This window comes from Leopardus geoffroyi, chromosome E3, assembly GCF_018350155.1.
Source record: "Leopardus geoffroyi isolate Oge1 chromosome E3, O.geoffroyi_Oge1_pat1.0, whole genome shotgun sequence".
Taxonomy (NCBI): domain Eukaryota; kingdom Metazoa; phylum Chordata; class Mammalia; order Carnivora; family Felidae; genus Leopardus; species Leopardus geoffroyi.
In genome coordinates, this window is record NC_059340.1 from 23,396,870 (window position 1) to 23,413,550 (window position 16,681).

At 45.2% G+C, this 16,681-nt stretch overlaps 1 protein-coding gene across 2 annotated transcripts in view; it reads left to right on the forward strand.

Moving 5' to 3' along the window:
- The window catches only part of COG7 (component of oligomeric golgi complex 7), an 81,501-nt gene that overhangs the window by 51,649 nt on the left and 13,171 nt on the right, over positions 1-16,681 (forward strand). For both annotated transcript variants that reach the window (XM_045461611.1, XM_045461612.1), the window contains 4 exons: positions 1,139-1,255; positions 7,776-7,841; positions 12,403-12,589; positions 14,166-14,306. In XM_045461611.1, coding sequence (XP_045317567.1) covers positions 1,139-1,255; positions 7,776-7,841; positions 12,403-12,589; positions 14,166-14,306 — 511 coding nt within the window. The remainder of the gene's footprint in view (positions 1-1,138; positions 1,256-7,775; positions 7,842-12,402; positions 12,590-14,165; positions 14,307-16,681) is intronic.

Genomic DNA, 16,681 nt, shown 5'->3' on the forward strand with positions numbered 1-16,681 from the left:
CCTGTGCCCTGGGCGTCACATCCCACTTTCCTCGCTTCGAGCTAATGCTTTGGGGAGGGAGAGAGGTCAGGCTTCTTGTGAGGGACACAGATGGCCTAGGTTTTCAGGGAGCCTCGTGGTTTCCAGAGAACAGGACCTCCCCTGACCCTTTGCTGATGCGCGAGGACCTGCACTTGTTCGTTCGTGTTCCAAGAGCTGTACGTCCTCACAGGCACCGCCACCCCACATCGGCTTGCATTTCCTACTTTCTGGGGAACTTTTGTGTATATTACTTCGTTTATCTTATTTTATCATCACGGCAACCCTGTGAGGCAATTTAGCAGACGTCATTAAGGATGAGGAAGCTGAGGCCCAAAGACACCCACACACTTTGCCAAGGTCACACCGCCAGTCTGGCATTCGTTCGGGAACTGTTCCCAGGTGTCTCTTTTATGGCCAGCCCTGTGCTAATTTCTGGGGGAACGGTTATGAGCCACAAAGGGATAGTCCCTCTTCTCCAGGAGCTTCCAGCCTAGTGACAGCACGTGCTTCGAACACACACGTGAAAGAAGCTGTCTGGTTAAACCTTTCCCATGAGGGAAAGCATGTGGTATACAGCGGCAGCAAACAGCAGTCTGATGAGGGAGGGTCTTCAGCTTTGAATCCAGTTTCGTGCTCCTGTGCCATTAAAGGTGGGCTCTCCCCTGCCATGGAGCTTGGCTGCTTAATCTAGATTTGGGGGGGAAGAATGCCACAGAAGTACCGGGGACTTTGGCGAGCTGCTTTATGGTGTCCTCGGTGATGGTCGGGTATCCTAGTGGGACGGTGATGTTTCAGGACAATTCTTTGGGCCAAGGAGTAATTGACCAGCCCCACCTCTCACCTGTCCGGTCACCAGAATCTTCATCTTAGTGGCTCTCCCCTTCCTTATCTTGAGCATCTCCCTTAAAGCTGCCCTTCCAGGTGAGAAAGATGGTCTTGCCATACAGAGGAGACCCTTCTGTGGTCAGAGTTCACAAGCAGTCGGACCGCTCGGCAGGAGTCTCTACAAAACGGTCTTGAGGTCCTTGGCCATTTGTCCAAAGCCACGTAATTCCAAGCGTCTTGAGATATGAGTTGACGTTGACATCCCCGTCTGTTTTGTTTTCTTTCTTCACAGGTATGTGTCCGATTTCACCAGTACTCTCCAGTCGATACGAAAGAAGTGCAAGCTGGATGATATTCCTCCCAACTCGCTTTTTCAAGAAGATTGGACAGCTTTTCAGAACTCCGTTAGGTAAAATGAGGGCTGTGATTTTATTTTTTATTTAAGAGAGAGAGAGTGTGTGAGTCGGGGAGAGGAGTAGAGGGAGAGAACCTTTAAAGTTTTTTATTTATGTATTTTGAGAGAGAGAATGCAAACGAGTGAGGGAGGGGCAGAGAGAGAGGGAAAGAGAGAGAGAATCCCAAGCAGGCCCTGCGCTGCCAGCGCGGAGCCCGAAGTGGGGCTCAAACCCACGAACCGTGAGATCATGACCTGAGTCCAAATCAAGAGTTGGACGCTTAACCAACTGAGCCACCCAGGCGCCACGAGAGAGGGAGAGAATCTTAAGCAGGGGCTCAATCCCACAACCCTGGGATCATGACCCGAGTCTAAATTGAGTCAGATGCTCAACTGAGCCACCCAGGTGCCCCGAGGGCTGTAATTTAAGCATGTGCCCCGTGTAGTAAGTAAGCATAAGCATGCATCATATAATATGTAAAAATGATGAATGTGTTTGTAAGGGGTTCATTTCTTTTTCATCTTTCACTGCCTTTTTTTCTTTAAAGCAAAACCTCTAGACTCTAAAAACAAGCCAGTTAAAACTAACAACAGCAACAGCAGCACCAGAAGGACCTCTCTCAGTCCTAATGCATAAACAGTCTTTATGAGCTCCTTATCTCCTTTGGTGACTCACATTTTCTACTTGTTGTGAGATTTTTTTCTCCTTAGCCTATACTTTTTCAGGCCTAAAGTAACTTAGAACTTGCATATTAGAAAATACACAGCTGATTGGATACTGTTTTTATTATCTTTATTTATTTTTTTAAATTTTTTAAGATTTTATTTTTTGAAGTAATCTCTACACCCCATGTGGGGAGCTCGTACCCACAACCCTGAGAGCAAGAGTCACACACACTCTACTGACTGAGCCAGCCAGGTGCCCAGATCCTGTTTTTAGATTTAAGCACCATACTACTAAGTGATAAGGCAGCATTATCTGGCCTGAAAAGGACCATGTAAGAGTTCCATGACAGGCATTGAGGTGACCCTCCCAAGTGGTTGTTCAGGGCCAGATTCTGGGGTAGCCCCTATGACCTGTGAGCCAATAGATAGATTCCTGTTGCCCCAAGCCCTGAGGCCTGGTGGGAATGTGATCAGCAGTGGCCTAAGAAGGTTTGGTCCTTGAAAGTTCTAGCCAGAAGGTGCAGAGTGCATCAGGAGCCAGATCAGACCTACGGACATGGTTTGTTTGATCACATCATTTAAAAAATTTTGGGTGAGTTTTCAACATTTAAAAACCAGTTTTAACATAATCCAGATTTCTAATTTTTAAAAAATGTTTATTTATTTTATGTGAGCAGGGGAGGGGCAGAGAAAGAGGGAGATACAGAATCCGAAGCAGGCTCCAGGCTCTGAGCTGTCCGCACAGAGCCTGACGTGGGGATCGAACCCGCGAGTCTTGAGACCGTGACCTGAGTTGATGTCAGACACTTAACTGACTGAGCCACTCGGGTGCCCCAGTTCAGATTTCTAATATCACTTAAAGCTTGGAAGCTCTAGAAGCCCTGGGTTCACTTCCTGGGGCTGACAGCTGAAGTCCCAGGAGCCTGGCCATATGTCCTCTTGTGCCCTTGCTCTCCCACTATTGTGCATGGTAGTAGCTCTACTATTAGGCGGAGGTCAAAAGCAATCAAGAATTTCTTTTCCCTGGGAATGCAAGCTGGTGCAGCCACTCTGGAGAACAGTATGGAGGTTCCTCAAAAAACTAAAAATAGAACTACCCTACGACCCAGCCATTGCACTACTAGGTATTTCTCCACGGGATACAGGTGTGCTGTTTCTAAGGGATACATGCGCCCCATGTTTATAGCAGCACTACCAACAATAGCCAAAGGACGGAAAGCCCAAAAGTCCATTGATGGATGAATGAATAAAGAAGATGTGGTATATATATACAATGGAGTATTACTCGGCAATCAAAAAAGAATGAAATCTTGCCACTTGCAACTACGTGGGTGGAACTGGAGGGTATTATGCTAAGTGAAATAAGTCAGTCAAAGAAAGACAAATATCATATGACTTCACTCATATGAGGACTTTAAGAGACAAAACAGATGAACATAAGGGAAGGGAAACAAAAATAATGTAAAAATGGAGGGGGACAAAGCATAAGAGACTCATAAATATGGAGAACAAACAGAGGGTTACTGGAGGGGTGTGGGGGGGATGGGCTAAATGGGTAGGGGGCACTAAGGAATTTACTCCCGAAATCATTGTTGCATTATATGCTAATTTGGATGTAAATTTTAAAAAATATAAAATAAAATAAAAAAAAGAATTTCTTTTCCTTAAAACTGCTCTTCAGGGATGTACATTCAGAAGAGGGAGGCTGCTCTTCACCCACTTGCCTGACCCCTGGCCTAGGTAGTGTGCACAGGGTGCCGGTGCCACCTGTAGGTCTCAGCGTGGTGGCCCACACATCCGGCACATCCAGACCCTGGATCTGCTCTGATCCAGGGCCTCCCAGGGATCAGCTCTTCATGGGCTCCGATCTGGACTTTTATTTTGGGGGGATGAAATTTAATGTTCTAGATGCTAACTGTATCCCCTATCGTCGTTGGTGGCTTGGTACACCAGAAAATACTATGCACAAGATTATTCTGTTGTACCTGAGGCAAGTGAAAAGTGGAATATTTCACTTTCTCATAAACCTTTCTTATGATGGAATGCCTAGATACCCCGGTGATGATAGGCACTTTTAGAGAAAGTTAAAAATTAACTAGACTTTAGATGTTTTTTAATCCTTGGATTTGTCCTGACATTATAGTTTGGTGTTGAAGGACTCAGCACCTGGAGTTGGAGGCCCAGCATAAAATTACTTGAAAATTAAAGGATTATTAAATACAGGTATGATGGTCATTCAGGCTTATCTCTGAGAAGCCAAGTGGATTAATCTTCATCTGCCTTTCATGTGATCAGAGAGATAACTTCTAGTATCAAAATAGTTTTCTTTGCCTTGTAAATAGCAGACATCTAACAAATACTAAGTAATGAATTTTGGTTTTTAAATTTAAATTTAATTTTTTTTAATCCCCTTTATCTATTTCACTTGTCCCTCTACCCATCTCCCCTCTGGCAATCACTGGTTTGTTCTCTGTATTTACGACTCTGTCTCTTTTTTTCTTTGTTTTGTTTCTTAAATTCCACATATGAGTGAAATCCTGTGTTATCTTTCTGACTGACTTATTTCACTTAGCGTTATACCCACTAGATCCATCCATGTTGTTGCAGATGGCAAGAGTTTTCATTCTATTTTATGGCTAATAGTCCAGTGTGTGTGTGTACACACATACATGTATGTGGTATATATATATATATATATATATATATATATATATATACACACACACATACACACACACACACACACACACATATATACATGTGTATATGTATATGTGTGTGTATATATGTATATATACACACACATATACATATATACACACGTGTATATATACATATATGTACATGTGTATATATATGTATATAGGTATATGTATATAGGTGTATGTATAAATACATACATATATACATACATACCACATACACTTTATCCAAGTGTATATGGTATTTATGGATGGACATTTGGGTTGCTTCCATGTCTTGGCTATTGTAAATAATGTTGCAGTAAACATGGGGGTGGGTATATCTTTTCAATTAGTATTTTTGTTTTCTTTTGGTCAATAGCTAGTAGTGAAATTACTGGAGCATATAGTAATTCTATATTTACTTTTTTGAGGAAACTCCATACTGTTTTCTACATTGGCTGCACCAGTTGCAATCCCACCAACATCACAGGAGGGTTCCTTTTTCTCCACATCCTCGCCAATGCTTATTATTTCTTGTATTTTTGATTGTAGCCATTCTGACAGGTGTGAGGTGGTATCTCATTGTGGTTTTGATTTGCATTTCCCTGGTGATGACTGATGCTGAGCATGTTTTCATGTGTCTGTTGACCATTTGTGTATCTTTTTTGGAAAAACATCTATTCAGTCCTCTGCTCATTTTTTAATTGGATTATTTGGGTTTTTTGGTGTTGAGTTGTATATATTCTTTATATATTTTGGATATTAGCCCATCATTTGCAAATATCTTCTACCATTTAGTAGATTGCCTTTTTGTTTTGTTGATGGTTACTTTCACAAAAAGCAAAAGCTTTTTATTTTGGTCTTGTAGTCCCAATAGTTTAATTTCACTTTGGTTTCTCTTGCCTGAGGGGACATGTTTAGAAAAATGCTTTTATGGCTGATGTCAAAGAAATTACTGCCTATATTTTCTCCCAGAAGTTTTATGATTTCAGGTCTCATATTTAAGCTTTAATCCATTTTGAGTTAATGTTTGTGTGTGGTGTAAGAAAGTGGTCTGGTTTCATTATTTTGCATGTTGCTGTCCAGTTTTCCCAACACCATTTGTTGAAGAGATTTATTTTTCTCCTTTGTATATTCTTGCCTCCTTTGTTGTAGATTAATGGACCCTATATGCATGGGTGTATTTCTGACCTTTCTATTCTGTTCCATTGAACTATGTGTCTATTTTTATGCCAATACCATACTGTTTTGATTACTACAGCTTTGTAGTATATCTTGAAATCTGGAATTATGATGCCTCCAGCTTTGTTCATCTTTCTCAAGGTTGCTTTGGCTATTTGGGGTCTTTTGTGGTTCCCTTCAGGTTTTAAGATGATTTGTTGTAGTTCTATGAAAAATGCTGGTGGTATTTTGATAGGGCTTCCATTAAATCTATAGATTGCTTCCGGTAGTGGAGACATTTTAACAATGTTGTTTCTTCCAGTCCGTGAGCATGGAACATCTTTCTATTTGTACCATCTTCAATTTCTTTCATTAGAGTTTTATAGTTTTCAAAGTACAGGTCTTTTATCTCTTTGGTCAAGTGTATTCCTAAGTGTTTTATTATTTTTGGTACAGTTGTAAATAGGATTGTTTTCTTAATTTCTCATTCTGCTTCTTCATTATTAGTGTAAAAAATATAACAAATTTCTATGTATTGATTTTGTATCCTTTGACTTTACTAAATTCATTGATCAGTTCTAGCAGTTTTTTGGTCGACTCTTTAGGGTTTTCTCTATATTGTGTTGTGTTGTCTGCAAATAGTGAAAGTTTTACTTCTTCCTTACCAATTTGGATGCCTTCTATTTCTTTTTGTTGCCCGATTGCTGAGGCTAGGACTTCAGTACTATGTTGAATAACAGTGGTGAGAGCAGACATTCTCGTCTTCTTCCTGACCTTAGGGGAAAAGCTCTTCTGTTTTTCATCATTGAGGATATTAGTTGTGGGTTTTTCAAAAATGGCCTTCATTATGTTGAGGTATGCTCCCTCTAAACCTACTTTGTTAGAGAGTTTTTATCATGAATAGATGTTGTACTTTGTCAGATGATTTTTCTGCATCTATTAAGATGATCATATGACTTTTAAAAAATGTTTATTTGGGGGCACCTGAATGTCTCAGTTGGTTGAGTGTCAGACTTTGGCTCAGGTCATGATCTCGCAGTTCGTGAGTTTAAGCCCCTCATCTGGCTCTGTTCTGTGCTGACAGCTCAGAGCCTGGAACCTGCTTCAGATTCTGTGTCTCCCTCTCTCTCTGCCCCTCCCACTCACACTCTGTCTCTCTCTCTCAAAAATAAAGATTAAAAAAAAATTTAAAAAAAAAGTTTATTTGTTTTGAGAGAGAGAGTGTGAACAGGGGAGGGGCAGAGAGAGAGAGAGAGAGTGAGAGAGAGAATCCCAAGCAGGCCCTGTGCTGTGAGCACAGAGCCTGACATGGGGCTCGATCTCATGAACTGCAAGATCAAGACCTGAGCCAAAATCAAGAGTCGGATGCTTAACCGGCTAAGCCATTCAGGTGCCCCTGATCGAGTGATTTTTATCCTTTCTCTTGTGATCTGTCACGTTGATTGATATGCAAATATTGAACCACCATTGCATTCTGGGAATAAATCCCACTTGATTGTGGTGAATGATTTTTTAAATGTATCGTTGATTTTTGAATTTTATTTTAAAGTTTTTAAAAATTTATTTAAATAAGTAATCTCCGCACCTCATGTGGGGCTCCAACTCACGACTCATGAGATCCAACTCACGAGATCAAGAGTTGCATGCTCTTCTGACTGAGCCAGCCAGGTACCCTGGTTTTTAAATTTTAGATAGGAAGTGTTTCCAACCCGTTTTCTTAAGGACAAAGCCCCAGAGCTCCTCAGTAGTTTGGAAATGTAAGATCATTTGACCTGTAGACAGAACTGTGATTCGAAGCAGAGAGGCCTGTGACTTGAGGGCATTAGAAGGGGGTCACTTTTACCTTCTCCATGAATTACTAATTAGTAAAACACGTCAGGTAGACTGTCAAATGGTTAACCACTTTTCCAGAATCCAGCCCCACCAAAAGGAGTGAATAGTTAGAATTTTTATGAATGAGATAATGTTTGTCCTGTGTCAACATTCCAGATACTTGAACTTGAAGTGCCTTTTGTTTTGTTTAGGATAATAGCTACCTGTGGCGAGCTCCTGCGGCAATGTGGGGACTTCGAGCAGCAGCTAGCAAACAGGTAGGTGAGGGCTGTGGGCGAGTCCCTGGGTTCTTGGGAAGAACTGGATAGAACGCACAGCACAGCAATGACAACATGTGGTCAAATCTGGAAGCCACACAGCTCGAGGACTAACAAATACTGAGCACCTAAAAAGGGCAAGTCTCTGAGCTATTCAGTGGTCACAAAGTTTTGGTTAGATATGGAAGTTTCAGCCCAAGTAAGGAAACAGTACATGTTGTCTCCAAATTGTAATTGGGCTGGGTTCCCACTGCTTGTTTGTAAGTTAGTTATTGGGACTCACAGTAAATTTCTCCATAGAAACAGCATTGTAGGTGGTGGTGAATTCACCTGGGGCAGCCCATAGAATCGGGATTAATCCAGCCAGCCTTCTGGGTTCTGCAGAATTCTGTGGTGCCGGGGGTGGTGTGTGTTGAAGGAGGGTTTCCTTTCTCTCCCCTAACTCTGACCCCTTTCTCTATTCTGATACCTGCCAGGGTTTTCCATTGCCCTGCAGTGGCCCCTTTCAGATGAGTTTTCCTGAGACTCAGAGGGCTCCAGACTCCCAAATTTCCTTCCTTCTTTCTTCCAGCTAAATTTCCCATTCCCTTGGGACAGCTGATTTCTGTGTTTTCCAGGAGCTGGGGGAAGAAATCTATTTCGTACAGTTGTGTGAGGGCCTAGCAGCAGCCCCACCACCTCTTTCTGGGATAATTCTTTATTGTCCTAAAGCAATCCGGACAGGAAGGAATTTCTGGCAGTGGTCTATTGTGAAATGAAAGCTCCGGGGGGTCGGGGGGGGAGTGGTTGGTGTGGGGTGTACACAACAACACATCCACCCCGTGGGAAGTAGGGATGAGTTGCTGAGGAACAGGGTCAGTGCTCCAAGTCAGCTGTTTGTGGTTTTTTGTTTTTTGTTTTTTGTTTTTTGTTTTTTTTTGGCCACTTCTTGTCTTCTTTCATTTCTGAGCCCACAGACCGTCTTCAAGTCCCACAATCTCCCACAGTGGTTTTCGTTCTGGGCAGCTGTCTTATAGCTGGCTAGGATGTGCAACTGTTTATAACTCCCAAACAGCCCAGCACAGAAATTATGTGAGTTCCTGGAATGAATAAAACCGGACACCCCAGGCATATAGTGGAGTGTGTAGATAATATAAATGCAGTAACCAATAACCCTCTGCACACACTTGTGCCGACATGCACACAGGCACATACTGTGGGGGAGCCTGTGGTGGAGGGCCAGTGGGTCAGGGTTTTCAGAGGCATCCTAGGAAGAGCTGAAAATGTCACATTTATGTATTGGAAAGAAAGGCATGTAGCTTATTTTATTAATTTCAGTAGTGATTATAGCCTGGCCCCAACTCATTGCAAAGATTAAAACAGTTCATAAGTATGCAAACTAAAAATGAAAACTCTACTCGCGTGAAAAATCCTCTCTAGAAGAAACATTAACATCTCCCCCCACCCATAATTTACTGAGCTCTGACATTGAGGACTTTACATGAATTAAGTCATTAATCCTCCCAGTGGCCAAAGAGGTAGGTACTGTTCTTATCCCCATTTTTACAGATGAAGAAACATCGAGGCATGGAGTCTGGCACAGGTAGTAACTTAAGTAAGAATAAATGATCTGTGGAAATAGCTGTGTCTGAGGTCATGGAACCACGACACGAGGCCATGATTGGAACCTGGACGTCAGCTGAGCCGTCCAGAGTGTGTCACCCCCACACTGTCTTTCTCACAAGTTAGCGTCTATCCTTGGACTTGGATTTCTCTGCATGTGTAAAGCAGACATCTTTCCATATCAGGACACATAGGTTTTCCTTAATCTTTTAATGAAAGTGAATATTACATTCTAGAAGGAAAAGAAAAATCTGGTTAGGAAGCTGAATGGGGACATGGTAGATAAAGGATGAGCCTCTCTCTCCACCTGCATTTTGCAGCCCAGAGAAGCTGAAAGGCTGGCCTGAGCTTTGGCGTGAGATGAGAACAGACTGGGTGTATCCAAGGGAGCCTCTTTGAGAGGCGATATCATTCTGAAAGCACTGAGCCTGGAAAGGGAAAAGAGTGACAGTCATCATCTGTGTTCCCATCAGGGAGGCCACGTGTGGCAGCTGCCTATAAAACTTATCTGCCTGTCAGTCTCCCCTGGGGAGCCCAGACTCCACTTGGCCCAAGGGCCACTCCTCTCCCCACCACCCCCTGGGTGGCAGAGTCAGTAGCTGGAAACACTCCAGATGGCTTCAGCGACAAGAGTGACATTGGCTCTTGGGCTCTTAAGATCACCTCGCAGAAAGGGATCATTTTGTGATTTATGGGCTGAGTGCCACTGGAAGGCTTTTTCTTGCACTGGGCAAGTTGGGTGAGATGCCAGGGAGATTGCTACGGCCCCTCTGCATGTTTGCAGCACCCACCACTTAACTTTTGGCCCAGTGGTGTTTTCACTGGGATGAGGTCTCAGTTCAGTGGGAAATCAGGTTTGGGGGATCCGTTGTAAATTTACAGGTTTCCATGGCTTGTGAAGAAGTGGCTGACAACTTTTTGTGAAAGGAAATGAATTGCAGAAGCAGATGGAAGTGTAACGTTAGTCTCTCCCTCCTTTGTGCTATTGACTGCATTCTCCTGCCACGTTGATGGAGGTTGGACTCCCCGGTTAATCTCTGAGCTACTTGAGGTCGAGGACTGTTTAATTATCTGACATTCCCAAGACCTGCTTATAGCCCATTCCAATGATGAGAAGACATTTCTTTATGAGTGAAGAAATCCAGTGGTTTCAGTAAGATTTAGTTCATAGCACTAGCAAACACACGTCCTAGGAAGTCAGAGTCTGATGATTAGATCATCTAATGGTGTCTGTCTGGATGAAGAGGAGGCTGGGGAGGAAAAGATACCATTCGTTCCTTGGGGTTGGAGCTATATTTATTCCTCTTTTTTTTTTTTTTTTTTTTTAAGGTTTGGTTCTTATTGTAGAGCACACTATAGTGACATTTTAAACTGTGATCTTTAATACTTAAAACATTCCTGACTTATCTGGTTTTCTTCAGTTTCCCCCAGCCGACAGTGGAGACACGTATGGCTGTGACCCTGCCAAGGGGAACTGATTTCCCAGAAGGCAGCTCTCGACTTCCTGCTTGCCAAACCCAGCATCCCCTGCCATGGGCCAGGCCCTGTGCTCAGTGCTAGGAATTCGGGGGGGCGGGGAGAACCCCCCATTTTTTCCCCACAGATAGTGAAGACTTGGAAGTAAGGGTGGCAGGAATAGGCCACAGTTTGGCAGACAAAAGAGCCAGCCGAAATAACCTGTAGTTTAAGCAAGAGGGAAAACCGTAACTTTTTAGTGGCAGAGGCAGGTAGCTGCTTGTGTCAACAGCGGTTCCTGAAGAAGGGCCCGTCCCCACCGTTTGTTTGCAAGTACACGCATTCCTTGATAGGCTCACTGGACTTGTTTTTTAATTTTTAATTAAAAAAAATATTTCTAAGAGAGTATGTGCATGCACAGGGATGGGATGGGGCAGAGAGAGAGAGAGAGAGAGAGAGAATCCCAAGCAGGCTCCATTCTGTCAGTGTAGAGCCTGATGCTGGGCTTGAACCCACAAACTGTGAGATCATGACCTGAGCTGAAATCAAGAGTCGGAGTCTTAACCAAGTCACCCAAGCGCCCCTGGACTTTTTTTTTTTTTTTTAAAGTGCGTGTACCTAAAAGCTGCCAGGTCCGCGGCAATTCCTTTCATGAGAAATTATGGTGAAGGAGGGGTTAGGGAGTTAGCCACACTCGGGACGTAATACAGTGTCTCTCCTCCTGGTGGCATATGTTCACGTAGTGCTGTGCAATTTCGGACGTATAGACCAGATGGTAGAGCTGGGCTCGGGAGAAACAGGAGGATTTGCAGCATCCATCAGGGAAGGCCGCCCTTGGTGGAGACAGAAGATGGAGGTTCAAGCCCTAAAGATTGGCTGTCCTTGAGAACCTCCCCCAGGCATTGTTCCTTCTCGGAGCAATTGGAAAGCGCCTGCTTCTCTCAGTAGATCTCTGTGTGGCACCTAAGCCATGAAAGTAAACCATACAGGACGGTTGAAGACAAACGCCACTCCGGCCCGGCTGTGTGATAGCGAGTCCTGTGGCTGGAGGTGTGCTTCGACGTGCTGCCACCACTGTCCTGGGACCGACTCTCCCGCCCCTGTCTGGTGCTGCTGTGGCCAAGGTGCTCACCAGCAGCCTGTGGCTTTATTCCACGCAGTGATGGTCACAGAGCGAGAAAGGGCTGCACAGAACATGTATAGTGTTCCAGACCGTAGTCAACCGAGCACTGCTCCGTGTAGGCTGTATGTCACATTAGGAAGGTGGCATATTCCGGTGGTCTGAGTGTTCAATAGGAAATGAAAACACCTGGTGTCTCATGCATCTGACGTGCGGCTCACGCCTCAGCGGTGAAGGATGTCTTCCTTTCCTTATAAAATGGACCCGAAATCAATCTGCCTCAAAAGCATATCCTGGGATTTTAGTAAGGAGCAAGCTGAATGCCCCAAGGAGGAAGTTCCCCACAAATAGCTCAGGACATAATGGTCATCGCTTTCATTTCAGGATCTTGTCCACAGCTGGCAGGTATCTCTTGGACTCCTACAGCCCTCGGAACCTGGCCGGCTTTCAGGACAGCATCTTGACAGACAGGAAGAGCTCTACCAGGAACCCATGGCAAGAATATAATTACCTCCAGAAAGATAACCCTGCTGAATATGCCAGTTTAATGGAAATACTTTATACCCTCAAGGTATGAGACCAGACGGATGGCATTCTTGCACATGGAAGCTTTTCTCTCATCACCCCTTCCCTGATCCAGGCTTTCTGGCTCTGTGGGGTGGCTGTGGTCTGCAGCGTGCCCCACTGCCACTTCTCTGTCTCACTCACATCATGTTTTCAGGAGCTAATAAACAAAACCGGGTCAGAACCAGTGGATACATAGGTGTAGGAGGTGGATGAGTGGAGCTTTATTACTGACGAAAGGCGGGCGGGAGAGCGTGGCTTCAGACGTGTGTCCAGATGGGCTTGCCGTAGTCAGACTTGCGTGGGGATGGGTGGGGCAGGTAGCCCCTGGCTCCAGTCTGGGGACAGTCCCCTGTTAATGGCAGAGAGGGGACCAGAGTGTGTACTGCCTGCTGGTGGGCAGGAGCCACAGAGGAGGCCCCCAGCCCTTCCATGGGGGAAGTCGAGCCTCCCCCAGGGGAGGGACGAGGGGTGGAGAAAAGCCAGAGGAAGCCTCCAGAGCAAATGCGTCCTCATGGGAGCAGGAGGACCCGGGGGGACGTGTTCCCTCCTAGCTGTCCTTTAGCTTAAGCTCTTACTTGATCTACCACAGTGCTGCCCTTGACTCTGAGCTTTGGGCCCCTTGGGGTCCAGGGACAGAAGAACTTCCCAATAAATGGAATGAGCCACACAGCAACTTTTGAATGGCCCCAGGATCCTAGGAGGGCTGCAACATCCCTTCCAGAACCATCTCCCCATCCCCTGGTCGGGTTCAAATAGACACTGCTGTTCTCATGGCACCAAATGCAACCTCAGAGTGTCCTACCAGGCCTTGAGCTCTGGGGGCGACTGCACAGTGACCCTCTGGACATGTCTGAGGCTTCCTTGTTGCCCTCACACGGTCTCAGATTTGCACTTAGGCACACCACCTGGCTGCATCTGAGCTTGACAAACACTTCTTAAAACACTTGTCCAGGCTCATTCATCCATGCTTCCGTGATTAGGTGAAAGCAGTTCTGTTTATCTTTATTGCTGATCTGATTTAGTTTGTTGTAATCGGTTCATTTATAATAGCAAAACCAGGGTTACATTTTCCATCTCTGTATTTTCTCAGGCGGTTTGGAATTCCCTGGGACTCGTATAGGTTGTGTGCGCTTTGCTGTATAGCCAGGTGTAACTGAGCTGACCTCGCTGGGAATCAGGCTTCTGTCTCCCAGTCTTGTCTATACCTGACACTTACCGTTTTCTCCTTCTTCCTCTATCCCCGAGGAACAGCCACAGGTTAATTTTTCCTACACTTCCAGTCCATCAGCTTGTGTGAGCTCAGAAGAATCAGAATTACCTGGAAGAGTGAATTTAAAACAGTGATTCCTGGGCCCCACACCCCTGCTGGACTCCGATTCAGTAGCCCTGAGGTGGAGACTGTGCACCTGTAATCCAGCATGTTCCAAAGCAGGTGCCAGGGCACAACCAGGCTTGGGAACACTACTGTATAGACCTGCCCCCTCACTGTTTTCCTCTCAGTGGCTTTTCAAAAATGTCAAACTAGCTAAAACCTTGGTTACAGCCAGGCCCTAATAGCCTTTTGTGTTTTCTTGTCTTAGGAAAAAGGGTCAAGTAACCACAACCTACTGTCTGCATCTCGCATGGCCCTGACTCGACTTAACCAGCAGGCCCACCAGCTGGCTTTCGATTCTGTTTTCCTGCGCATCAAACAGCAGCTGCTGCTTGTTTCCAAGATGGACGTGAGTTTCCCACTGACTGCAGACACCCCCCTGGGTACTGCCTCCTTCCCAAGCATTTTTTAGTGTGGGCACCTCCTCCTCCCACCCCCAGGAGCTTTAGGAGGAACTGCTCTAACTCTTCTGGCTGAAAGGCCCACCTTACAGACTCACTGTTCCCTTGCAACTCGCTGCTTAGCAAGAATTTCTTATCTTAATTGGAGTCACCGAGATGCTTTCTTTCTAGACTGCTTCTTGGGATTATTATTACTGCTTGATTAACTTGCGCCATTTGGATCAGCATAGCTGTGCCCTGGCAGGAGAAGTGAGGGAGATCCTGTGCCCCTGGATAGGCAGGGGCAGGTCACAGCAGCTCTTCATCCCCTGAGATTGCGTCCTTTCCAGGAGCATTGTTTCTGGAACTCCACCCAGGAGAGCGCCTCCCCAGATCTGATCTGGTGATTTTGACGGAGTTTGAAGGACTCTGATCTTTTCTGTCCTTGATGCCTTTTCTTTGTGGCTGTTCCCAGAGTGCCTCCCTTCCCTGGCTTCTCTTCTACTTGTCCTGACTCCCTTCAAGGGACTACCCATCAGTCACAGCTTCTCCACTGGTTCTGAGTTCCTCGGGCCCCGTGTCATCACTGCCATCTGGATTTCTAGGACAACCCCTTTGCCAGCCTTTCTCAATGACGGTTCCAGGCTCTCTGGATTCAGCTTTGTTTTGTTTGGTTTGTTTTGTTTTTAGAGATAGTGTTTTGAGAAAGACCCAGTTATGGACCTTTAATAACCAAGAGATCTTTTAGGAAGTGGAAAGAACTGGGAGGGCACGATTACAGGTTCCTTACTTCCTGCCACCCTCCAGAAAGCCTACGAGGCCAGGGCTCAAGAGCTGCTCACTTCACCGTATGACCTGGGTCAAGTCTCTGGGTCTCAGATCCCCCATCCATGAAACAAGGGGTTGGACCACATGCTTTCAGAGTTCTGAAATTCCATGATTTTCATTCTTTATGATTTTTTTCCCTGAAAAATGCCATGGGACCCACCCTGGTCAGATTCTGTGTTTCTGTTGTGGGTGGGGGAGGGCGAAACTGGAGGAGAGGTGCTCCTGTCACAGCGCGGTGGAAGTGATGTCTGTGACTTGGGCCTGTCGGATCGCGCGGCTTCCTGTGTGAGCCTCCTCTCCTCGTCAAATGCGGGTGAACTGATTCTGACCGTGCAGATATGTGAGGATTTGTATTATGATAGAATTTAGCCCAGCAGCTGCCACAGAGTACATGCTTAATAAGTGCTGGCTTTCTTCTCTGCGATTCTCATTTTTTAAGTAGGTATGACAGTTTTTTAGAAGTAAAAATGGCACATACTCATTTTCAGAAATTCAGGTGGTACAGGAAAGTACAATGAAAAAAGCAATAAATCCCTCAAAATCCCACAGTGTAGAAATCAGTGGGAATGTGTGGTGTTCAACCCAGACAAGACACCTCTTCCTGCCCCAAGTTGGAGGCTGGCCGGGCACCAGTGGATAGATAGATGGATCCATAGAGGGGATGCACTGTCCTGCACGTGCTGTTCTTTAAAGCCAAAATGTATACAACATAACGTTCATTTGAATGTGACTAGAAAAGGAAGATAAACTAAGTGAAAGCAGAGGAATTGTGGAGGCTGAGATAACAGGTTCTTCCCCACAAAAGATATCAGCCCCCAGAAAAAGCTTACGAAAACCATCAAGAGGCTGGGGTCCTTGTTTTGGGTTAGTCATGTTTGCATCTCAGGTAGCTGCTAATACCAGCTGAGCTGCTCTGAAAGAGGAGGGGATTAGCATTCTTCATCGTTCCCATCCCCCTCCCCAACCTCCAGATCTGGCTGCTTTTATTATTTTTCTTCGCTTTTCTTTTCTTCTTAATTAAAAAAATTGGGGGGGGGGTGCTCCTGAATGGCTCAGTTAAGCATCCGACTTTGGCTCAGGTCATTGTCTCGCAGTTCATGAGTTCAGATCCCACGTCGGGCCCTGTGCTGACAGCTCAGAGCCTGGAGCCTGTTTCGGATTCTGTGTCTCCCTCTCTTTCTGCCCCGACCCTGCTTACACTCTCTCTCCCTCTCTTGAAAAATAAACATTAAAAAAAATTGTTTTAATAAAAAAAAAAATGTTTATTTGTTTATTTTGAGGGGGGAGGGGTGGGCAGAAAGAGAGGGAGAGAGAGAGAATCCCAAGCAGGGTTAGCACTGTCAGGGTAGAGCCAGACGTGGGCTTGAACTCACCAACCGTGAGATCATGACCTGAGCCAAAACCAAGAGTCAGATGCTTAATCGACTGAGCCACCCAGGCGCCCCCCTTTTTTTTTTTTTTTTTTAAATAATCTCTACACCCAGCGTGGGGCTTGAGCTCACAACCCTGAGATCAA